The 11,802-nt window shown below is 36.8% G+C and overlaps 1 protein-coding gene across 4 annotated transcripts in view; it reads right to left on the reverse strand.

The window, feature by feature from the left end:
* Positions 1 to 11,802, reverse strand: part of LOC106870405 (cadherin EGF LAG seven-pass G-type receptor 1) — a 535,294-nt gene that overhangs the window by 317,596 nt on the left and 205,896 nt on the right. For all 4 annotated transcript variants that reach the window (XM_014916457.2, XM_052966877.1, XM_052966875.1 and 1 more), the window contains one exon: positions 8,855 to 8,974. In XM_014916457.2, the coding sequence (XP_014771943.1) occupies positions 8,855 to 8,974 (120 nt within the window). The remainder of the gene's footprint in view (positions 1 to 8,854; positions 8,975 to 11,802) is intronic.

Raw genomic sequence — 11,802 nt, forward strand, 5'->3', positions numbered from 1 at the left:
TAATTCAGAAAAAATATTAGTAATAATAATAATAATAATAATAATAATAATAATAATAATAATAATAATAATAATAATAATAATAATAATAATAAATATTTTTCTTCAAACTTTTCTTTTTGACGTTGTCTTACTCTCGTTAGGTATTAAATGAAGTTGTCATGCAACGTGAACAGTGTCAATTATCTATAAATACAGACGGCAACTAACCAAAAATATTTGATTATAGATATTTGTTACAGAATCTATATAGAAGCAGAAATATATTATATAAATTTTGCTGGCCTCTTTTAAACAGTACCTGCCAAATGTTTACCAATATCCTCGGTGCTATGTGATTTTGTAGTTTGTTGCGGGGTACGTTTTAAATATCTAATTCCCTTCCACCGCAAAGACTTATTGTTATGATAAGTAGAATACTAACAACAAAGTTCTCTGCCAATGCTAAAAATATGTACGATCCAAACGCGTCATCACATGATACGCATGAAAGGGTCGCCGCTAATGGCCGTGCGTCGGAGCGCATCGACATTTGTGCTCGTTAAGATGCGTCCATCTTTTATGTTTAATTTGTTAGTCATTAGACTACTGTGGCCATGGTGCAGCAGCGCCTTGGCGAACTTTTAGTGGAGTGGATTGATCCTAGTGCTCATAATCCTAAAACCTGGTTAACCGCTAGGTTACGGGGACGTAAACACACGAACACCGATTCTCAAGCTATGGAGGAGGAGAAATACGCACACGCACACATTCACACACAGACAAACACACACACGCACATATATACACACATATATAAATATATTTACGACGGGCTTCTTTCAGTTTCCGTCTACCGAATCCACTCAGTAGGCTTCGGTCTGCCCGAAGCTATACTAGAAGATATTTCCTCAAGGTTTCACTTGAAAGGACTGAACCCGGAACTAAGTGGTTGTGAATCAAGCCTCGTACCACGCACCCACCCCTGCGCCATCTCTTTTTAGCTTGCAGCTGACGCATTGAGATGATCTACTCAGTACTTTTCCAGGGTTAATTGTCAGCTTTTGCTTCATCCGTCTTCAATCCATCTCTGCTATCTCAAAGAGGCTGCTCTCACTCATCATTGTACGTCACGTTCGAAATTAACCAAAGTCCAATCCTCATCCTAGAATCGTATCAAATAAAGGCTCTGCACACGACCACTATCGTCCATAGCTCTCCCAACATCGATTTCCCGTTGAGTCGTGGTTCTGTGGTAAGAAGTTTCCTTCCCAACGTCATCGTTCCAGGTTTAATCCCACGCCCAGGCATGTATATTCATCTATAGCCTCGGCCCTAGCAATGCTCTGCGAGTACGTTTGATAGACAGTATCGACCAGAATATCGGATATTCTTATACAAGGCTGGTCTCAGTGCACTCCCTATTGTTGCAGCTTTCGACAAATACTACCCACTCTGGTTAGGCAAGTAGGCGATGTGTGTGTGTGTGTGTGCGTGTCTGTGTGTGTGTGCGCGCACGTGTGAGTGCGTGTGTATGTCTGTGTGTATTTCTGTGTCTGTGTTTGTTCCACACCAGCGTTTGACAACCTGTGTTGGTATACTTATGTCATCATAACTTAGCGGTTCGGTAAATGATACCGATAGCATAATTGCCAAGCTTAACAAAAATGGTAAGCACTACTGGTCGATTCATCCACCTAAAATGTACTTCTAGGGTCGGCTCCAATGTGGCTGCAGTCTAAAGATTGTTACATGAAAAACAAAAGAGATATTCAAGATGGCAGTGCTTTAAACACGACTTTATTTTTTTCTTCAAACATTTGGGAGTATTCTTTGTTTGTTTTTAATACTTCTTGGCAAAATTTGTACGGTGGCGGAGTCGATAAAATGCCGGACAAAATGCTTTACGATATTAAGTTTTCGCTCTGTATGTTCTGAGTTCAAATATCTATGAAATCAACTTTGCCTTCTATATTTCCAGTGTCATTCAAACAGAATGACACTGAAATGCAGGGTGAGATGGAATTCAATAAAGCCTTCCTAAACATCTTGGATAAAGCTGCTTCCCGAATCATATAAACTCATAGCGTCGGTTTCCCGGTTTCTGAAGCCTATATATTTTACCAGTAGACGGCATGCCGGTCCACTGCACGATTCGTCGTTTTTGGAAGTTGAGTGGACTGGAACGACGTAAAATGAAGTGTCTTGCTCAAGAGAAGAATGCATTGCCCGGTCGAAGAATCGAAGTTACAGACTATCGATCATGAGTCCAGTTTTAGATTCCCCAGGATTTTAGAAAAATGTCGCCGTCAACCACTGAACAAAGTTTTAAAAGAAAATAGCACTTATATAATTTTCTATCACTAGAATTTTTATCCTGATACCTAATTTAGAAATGTTTTTATTAACCAGGAATAAGATATGGTGGATGGCGAATCGCTAAATAGTGGAGAAACCATAATGGATGCGCTTAATTTCCTCGACCTACATTCTCTGTTCAAATCAGCCATTATCGACATATTATTTTAACTACTCCGGGTTCAAAATACAACCACCAATCAAAAACCGGAGTCCGTATAATTAGACCTTTTGCTTAATTAAGAAATTATTAATTAATCGATAAAGAAATCGATGCGATTGATATTCATTTTCAAATTTCTATGTCGACATTTGTAAGCAAGACGTGGACAGGAGAAACCATCCAGGAGATCTGCATCTCTTGCAAGGAATTACTGGGGATAGCGTTTATATCGCGCTTGTACGATGCCGCGAATAACGGAAGTGGGCCTGAATGGTGCAGATTAGCAGTTCAACGGAGCGAAAACCGTCTTTGTAGAAAGAAACTGTGGTTACGAAGAGGTTTTAGTAGGGTTTTTTATAGTGTTTGGGTCATAAGATTGGCTATATCCAGTTGAAAAGTAAGCTTTATTCATACATGTATTGCAAATTATATTTCCCATGACAGTCCAGCGAACCGAATGAAAAGAAGAACAACAACCAAGAAACAAATCTACATTAGACAAAAGCGGTAGAACGCTAATGCTGAGAACTGGATCGATACTTAGCATAGCTGCATTTAACTCCTTCAGTGGCGCTGCCGCTCATAATGTAGGATTTAACTGATTCCGTCAATTTGATCAATTGAGGTCCAGGTATGATCTGATCAAACAAACGTAAGTAGAAAAAGCCAACCTGCCCTTGCCATTTTTGCCTTATAATCCGACATCTTATCTCAAGGATTTTATTATTCCATGAGTTCTTAATTTCTTTTTATATCAGTAGAGTGTGATTTAAGAGTAATTTTCCTGCTATTTCTAGCAGGTAAAGCGACAACGTAAATGCTCTCTTGTTGCTCAGGGCGTTATTAAATATTCACCAACTATGGATGTCAGATTTTGATTTTGATATAAATATGTCAATGTGACTGAACCATTCATTTCAATTCAAACAAGGTAGGAATCCATGAGTAGAATTATAATGAATAGACGAATTGGTGTATCAACTCGTTTCATGCATACAAATATATATTGTTCAACATCTCTCACTACATCTATTATTTGTCACTCGCACTGCGAACAAGTGCAGGTTTAATTTCCAGCCTCTTCACTTTGAAACTGGATCTGACACAGAACCGGTTGCGATCCAGGAATTCTTTGGAGAAAGTAGCAAAGTTCACTCCCAGATTATTGATTACAAATAAAATATCTTAACAATAATAGAAAGTGAGAATGTCATTTCTTCAGGCATTTAATGCTATATGTGCAGCTACTGGTTGCGCTAATGATTACAGGTGAATTAATAGTAAGTGGACACACACGGACAGCAAAGAGCGACTACATGAATGCTTTTCGTTTAGTAACGATAGATGACTGCCTTTGTAATTTAGTTTAAGCCTTGATTCATAAAGATTGGCATAAGCGCGGATTCGGTGAACTGCTTCCATTAGATTTATTATTAAACTATCCCTTTCCACTCAAGAAATATTTATTTTAATGTTCCACTGATTGTTTTCCTATGAAAAGCTGATAGAATGTCTTTCTAAGGTGAATGCTATTCTATACATGTGTTATATATGAATGTTATATATCTGTGTATAGGAAATACGCAATTAGGAAGCTACTAACAAAAGGCTTTCTGCAACATTTTCTCCCGAAAGGCATGAACAGGAATCCTAAGATTACTTGAGAAAAGAAAATTAGAGGTTATGACGTCAGTGAAGTGAAACAACGACAAAAGAAACTGAAAACTCTGTAAGAAAATAAAAACCGAAAGGAGGTTATTTCTCTCGTTATACAACACACAATATGGACTCCATAAATATTGTATTTACTGAGATAATGGCCGACATTTAAATCTGAGAACAATCAAACTATCTTGTCTACTTCAGCCCAAATATAACTTTTATGTCATTTCTAAGGAAAATGCAGATTTAAAATAACGATTTTATCAGTTCAATGTAGCAGCTAATCTTGGGGTTAGACAAACTACAAGCGATTTTCTTTAGGAATGAATTTAAAATTCAGATTCATTTGTATAGCAAATGACTAAGCCATTTCAATTTCAAACGTAAGATGTCGCTTAGAGATGTGAAGCGTCTTATATGCTGGATTACAGGATTGAACTAAATATTTAAGTGAAATTTTGAGAACGAAAATCTCATTTTTCTCCTAAGTATGCATTTTTTCGAGGCGTCCTGGGTTCATAAATGTTTTACAACCCCAACTTCATGTATAATAATAATAATAATAATGATAATAATAATAATAATAATAATAATAATAATAATAATAATAATAATAATAATAATAATAATAATAACCACGCATCCAAAACCATATCCTACGTAAAATACTATGTAATCTCAAATTTTAAATCAAACTTATAATTTTCTTATGGTTTCTTACACATTCTCTAGAACAACACTATGTACAACACCAAATATATAGCACCCTAAGCATAACACCAGCATGAACTTCTAACTTGTTGTCTCTTGAGGTCTGTGGGTGAAACTTGGAGCCAACTTGTACAAATACAAAGCAAAAGTGAAACATAAAATAATAATAATAATAATAATAATAATAATAATAATAATAATAATAATAATGATGATGATAATAATAATAATAATAATAATAATAATAATAATAATAATAATAATAATAATAATAATAATAATAATAATAATAATAATAATAATAGTCAAGAAAAAGAAACATAACGGGAGTGACAAAAGAAAAGATCCATGGTGGAAAAGAAGAATACAGGTAGGGTTAGACATACTCTCGATGGAAATCTCTGTGTTAGACCGAAAAGAGAAAGGAGAGCTTAAAGCGAACAAAAATACAGGGCGCTGAAAACGAAGTATAATATTGAAAGAAAGGACTTGAAAGTGGTGATGGAGCAACTGAAACAGCGTCTCGTTGCAAAGAAAGCAAAGATGATAAGATGCGACCAAAGAATGAAGGGTCACCACCAGAATAAGCTATTCAGAGTAGATCAGAAGAGATTCTACAAAGAAATAATTGGAGAGTGTACAGATGAAAAGTTGATACCAGATAACAATGAAAGTCAAAGGTTTTGGAGTGACATCTGGAGCAAAGACAAGGAGCACAAGAAGGATGCTGAATGGTTGCAAGAACTGAAACAAACAGTAGTCTGTCCAAAACAGGCAGAACTAGTCATCTCAGTTAGGGAAGTGAAGGAAATTAGCAAAAAAAAAAAAAAAAAAAAAATAGAAATAGAATGAGCAACTGGAAGGTCCCGGGAGTAGATGGAGTTCAAGGCTACTCAATCAAAAGATTTGGTGAACGTCATGCACGAATAGCTGCGCACCTCAACGCCTTGTTAAATGCCGACCAAGTAAAACATCGAAAAAGGCAATACGGTAGACGATTACAGGCCGATATCCTGTTTGCCACTTATATGGAAGTTATTGGGTGGAATACTCGCAGATTCAATTTACGAACATCTGGAAAAAAATGGAGTCCTGCCACATGAGGAGAAGGGTTGCAAGCGTAAGTGCAGAGGTACCAAGGATCAACTCCTGACAGACAAAACTGTATTAGAGATAGCAAGAGGAGGAAAAGTAACTTAGCCATGTCATAGATCAGCTATCGAAAGACGTACGATACGATCACACATTCTTGGATTATGGAGTGTATGAACCTATTTGGTATTGCATCGAATGTTGAGCGATTGCTTCGAAAAAGTATGGCGAATTGGAGGACGGACCTGAAAGCATACGGAAGAAATTTAGGGACAGTAGAAATTAGGAGGTGCATCTTCCAATGGGACTGCCTGTCCCTACTCATCTTTGTACTGTGCTTGATACCACGAACACTGATTCTGAGGAAAGCAAAAGCTAGGTATATATTCAAAACCCGCCAACAAAAAGTCAACAATCTTTAATCATGGATGATGTCAAACTTTATGGTAAAGATGAATCCCAAGTCAGTTCCCTCGTTGATACGGTGTATACTTTCAATGATGATATCAGAATGGAGTTCGGACTGAAAAGATGGGGTGTGTTATTATTGAAGAGAGACAAAATCAAATGTATGGACGGGCTAGCGATACTATCGGGGAAGGTTATGAAGCAGATAGAAGAGACGGGCTATAAGTGCTTAGGGATTTTGAAAATGGATAAATTGATGGAGAAAGAAATGACAGAAAAATTGTAGGTGGAGTACTTGTGCAGACTGAGACTGATCCTTAAGTCGAAATTAAACGGACGGAATATGATCGAATCTATCAACACCTGGGCGGTTTCACTCCTTAGATATGGAATAGGGTTAATCGCATGGACAGTAGACGAACAAAACAGCTCAGACAGAAAGACAGAGACGTTGCTAACTAGATATGGGTCACTCCACTCAAAAAGTGACACAGACACTGTATGTACCAAGAAAAAGAGGGGAACGAGGACTTATTGGATGTGAACACAGCATTAGAGAAGAAGGAAACAACATAGCATGGTATGTAAAAAATGCCACAGAACCGCTATTATTAGAAGTAAGAAGGTCAGGCTTGTGTAGGATGAAAGATTGCAGAGATAAAGCACTATACAGGAAATTGAAAACGAATGAAAGTGAAAATAGGTGGGTAAAGAAAAGAATGCATGGTCAATTTCATAGGGATATTGAAGATAACAGAGAGAAGAGATGGCTGTGGATGACTAAAAGTGATTTAAAACCGGAAACGGGGGGTCTAACCTGTGCAACCCAAAAGCAAGCACTAAGAACAAAATACATGATATTGCTTTCAAATTTTGGCACAACGACAGCACGTTCGGGAGAGGTGTAAATCGTTTACATCGACCTCACTGCTTAACTGGTACTTCTTATTTTATCAATCCCGAAAGGAAGAAAGACAAAGTCAACCTCGGTGGAATCTGATCTTAGAACGTAAAGATGGACGAAATGCCGCTAAGCATTTTTTCCGACGGGCTAGCAATTCCATCAGCTCGCTTTCTTGAATGATCATATTAATATTAGTCTTCAATAGGCACTTTTCTGGGTCACTTCAGTTAATTGGGAATTAGATCGTAATGGACCGCATTATTCTCTAGAGTTCACTCTGTCACTTTCGTCCGCCGCTCAATCCACTCTGACAAGTTTGTCTTGAGTAACAATGAATTCGAGTGAAATAAAGTGACCCCGGTATATTAACCATGCTTTTCTGATATTATTCTGATATTTTTCAATGCCAAATTTTCCTGGAAACACAATGTTTCTAAGGAATAGCTTACCAAAATTAATAAGAAACTAAACTAGATTCGGAGTAAAGATTATTTGCCAACATAACATGGCAGTCCTGGTTTAGGACGAATGTTGCTGTAATTTAGCCCCAGGAGATATCGTCTCCAGCTGGCGAAACGACACGATCTTTGTCCTTATATTTTCGAACAAGGGAATCTAGCGCCCCCACTCAGCTCAAAGCAATATCTGTGTATCGCGATACACAGGTATTGTTTTGAACTGAGCAGGGGTGCTAGATTCCCTTGTTCAAAAATACAAGGACACAGTTCGTGTCGTATAGCCAGCTGGAGACGATGTCTCCTGGGGCTAAATTACAGCAACATTCATCCTAAACCAGGACTGCTACATTATGTTGGCAAATAATCTTTACTCCAAAGTACTGTTGCTGAATATCTCTTGTTTTGAGATTTACAAATAGTAATTTTCTAAACTAGATTCCTTCAAATATTTAAACCGCAAACATTCATTAATAAAAAAAGTACATAACTTCCGAACAAATAAATGGATTTTCGTGCAACCTTCATCATTCTTTGTTACATTGAACAATAAACAATACTGGATAGAGTGAATATTGACATAAATTCCATAGTTATAGCGTTATTGTAAAAAAAATTACAAAGCCTCCATTTTTCGGAGTTTAGGGGGCTTGGGGGAGTAAATGCCTGTGATTGGTCTCAGCGAAAATTTAGGATTTTTCTAGTAAACAAATATAGTAACCTTTTAGCCCTCAGGAATTTTCCATTTCCACAATTAATTATTTTCACTCCACCCTGATACTCAGCCGGTATGTAAGGAGTGCGGGTACAAGTCCTGTGACAGTCTGCTGATAAATTTCGCGTCTTATTAGGCTAAAATACGCAATCTTTCTGCCTGTTTTCACTGCTATGCTGCGTTCGAAATATTACCTGTCTGTATGATAAAACAAAATCTTTGTTCTTTGGTTCTGTTATAAATATTTACGCTGTATGATTAATAGTAGTATATTTGAATCGGATTTCATCAAAAGCCAGGTTATTAATTATTCTACTACTAAAGCTAGAGTGTTAGATAATATTTCTTTGGCTTGATATAGAGTTGTTATTAGAATAACATAGGAATTACTGCAGTAAAATACTTACACATGCATTTATATTTGTTCCAATGAAAGCCAGGACCGCAGACACATTTATATCCAGACGGATGATCATCACATCTCGGCTCAGTATAGTAAAGCTGATGGCACTTATCGTCGGGGTTCTCTGTACAAAATAAAAAAAATACAATTGAATCTAATTCTGTGATTAAAAATCGAGTAAAATGAAGTACAATATAGTGATTTCAAAATTTGGCCACAAGGGCAGCTTGGGGGGGGGGATTAAGTCGATTACATCGATCCCCAGTATTTCACTGGTACTTAATTTATCGACCACAAGAAGATAACAGGCAAAGTCGACCTCGGAGGAATTTGAACTCAGAACGTAGCGGCGGTCGAAATACCGCTAAGCATTCCGTCCTGCTTGCTAACGATTCTGTCAGATCGCCACCTAAAAGTACAATATAACAACGAAGTACAAACAACAACAAGTACAGTGTTATGGTAGGTTTTTGAATTTATCCCTCTCAGACCTGGCCCTCTTTGTCTAACTTTACCCTCTACCTGGGCTCTGAGCAAAATATAACCCGTTACATATACAGCCCAAGAGTAACGATTGCTTGTAAACTAATGGACAAAACCAGCTGGTATCTTCTTTTTCTACGAGTGGTGTTCATCATCTTAACCTGTTTCTACCATAGCGGGAATACGGCGTGACGGGGTTAAGTGATATTCTATGGTTTTTTTTTTGTCTTCATTTCCAAAGGTACACACTTGTTTATATTTTCTGTTTGTAAACATTTTGATGTAGGTCTGGAAAAACGTTATTTTCCAAGTACAGACTACATGTTCAGTTCCACAATAAGACACTTTGGCCAAATATACTGCCATGGGTAACTTTGGGAAATGAATCTACTTTGACAAACCTGTACTACCTACAGGTACTCTTCTATTTTTAATTATTCGAAATTTCTCTGTAATGAACGATCCGTTTCCCGACAAAGATACAAAGCAGCAATTTTGAAATGTAAATAACAAAACACATTCTCATTTTGAACTTAGGAAAAGTTTTGCATATTTTTATTGTTCCACCTAGAGATAGTATTTGTCAGGCGAGTATTAGCTTGTTGATTTCTTTTTCTGAAAACCCTAGCTTATCCAGAATTGCCACTTAAGCATTTATTGACATAAGTAAGTCCACCCATTATCATTGGTATAAATGTGTATTCATAACCTGGATATAGAAGTTGGAGGTTTCGAAGCCGTTGTCCGTAGTTATCTACTTTCTCTTTCATTTTCGAAGAAATATTCAAATCTGTAGAGTAGCTGATACCTTCTCAGTCCCAGACAACGATAGCTGACTCGAGACGTTTGCAATTGTATGTATATTTGTAAGTAGAGGTGCAATGGCCCAGTGGTTAGGGCAGTGGACTCGCGGTCGGAGGATCGCGGTTTCGATTCCCAGACCGGGCGTTGTGAGTGTTTATTGAGCGAAAACACGAGGCTCCGGCAGGGGTGACCCCTGTTGTATTCTTTCGCCCCAACTTTCTCTCACTCGTTCTTCCTATTTCTTGAGTAACGCTGCGATGGACTGGAATCCCGTCCAGCTGGGGGGGAGGAACACATACGCCATACAAACCGAGAAACCGGGCCCATGAGCCTGGCTAGGCTTTATAAGGGCGCAAAGAAAAAGAAAGATGTATGTATGTATGCATGTATGCATGTATCTATGCATGCTTGCACGTCTGTGTGAGTGTTAAACTGAGGTTTGTATCTCAAAGAAAATTTAAGAGTAAACACGATATATTTATTGGTAGAATATCAGAAGATTGAGGACTGAAGTTAGAGAAAGCTGTTGTAATACAGATGTTGAGTGGGACTTCAAGCTTCTCCTGCTATCTTATCCAGCCCTTGAGGCAGCACTGAAACTCCTACTCATTATGAATTTTACAATATTTTCTCTAAATTATATATTTATATATTATATATTGTGAAATTTAATTTAATTTTGATAAATAATTAAATTGAATTTTTTCCCTGTAAATTAGGAATTTTTTTACTTATATCATATATGTATATATTTATGACTGACTTTCAATTGCCGTCTACCAAATCCACTAAGACAAGCCTGCGGTCGGCCTGGGTCAATAGTAAGTGATACTTGTCCTAGAGTAGGACTGAACCTGGAACTGGAATCATGTGGTTGAGAAGCAAACTTATCACACAACCACGCCAGCACCATTGAATAATTCCGAAAGCAAGAATATAATGAGTAAGATAAGCAAAATAAACCACACGAGAATAAGATGTAAATATAGCCACATCCTCAATAAAAGTAGATCGAGATAGATTAGAACGGATACCTATATGTTAAACAATGTAATTGATGGAAGTACTGTGTACATATAAACCAGATGTCTAATGTAATTTAATAAATATTTCACTATCAGAAAAATAATCTCTTTGTTGTGTTGTTTAATCAAACAGAATACATAGCAGATGTAAATATAAGAATATATAACAGATTTAAAGGGATTGCAAACTTTCAGGCAATTTGGTTGCCATGCTAGTGTAAAAAGCATTTACCTACAATCCAACAGAATTTGATTTATGTAATAGAAACGTTATTTAATTTTTAAATGATAAAAATACAATTTTAGCGTCGATGTAAAAATCAACAATATGTTTACACTACGATCTCTTTATCTGTCGCTGGACTGCAAAAACTGTGTGTAGATTATTTTTTATCTAATTAGTTTACTAATCAAACTAATTTACAACATATTTTGTCCGACGCTATACTTCGAATTCCCTCCCCACGAAAATAAATGCTTGCTCCTTAACACCAACGGACAAAGCATATGTCGTGTGTGTGCGCGCGCTTGTGTGTGTAGATAGCTAGATTGAGAAATATAAGATATATATACATGTATAAACATAAAGTTATATACACGCATATATATATATATATATATATATATATATATATATATA

This window comes from Octopus bimaculoides, chromosome 4, assembly GCF_001194135.2.
Source record: "Octopus bimaculoides isolate UCB-OBI-ISO-001 chromosome 4, ASM119413v2, whole genome shotgun sequence".
NCBI classification, from domain to species: domain Eukaryota; kingdom Metazoa; phylum Mollusca; class Cephalopoda; order Octopoda; family Octopodidae; genus Octopus; species Octopus bimaculoides.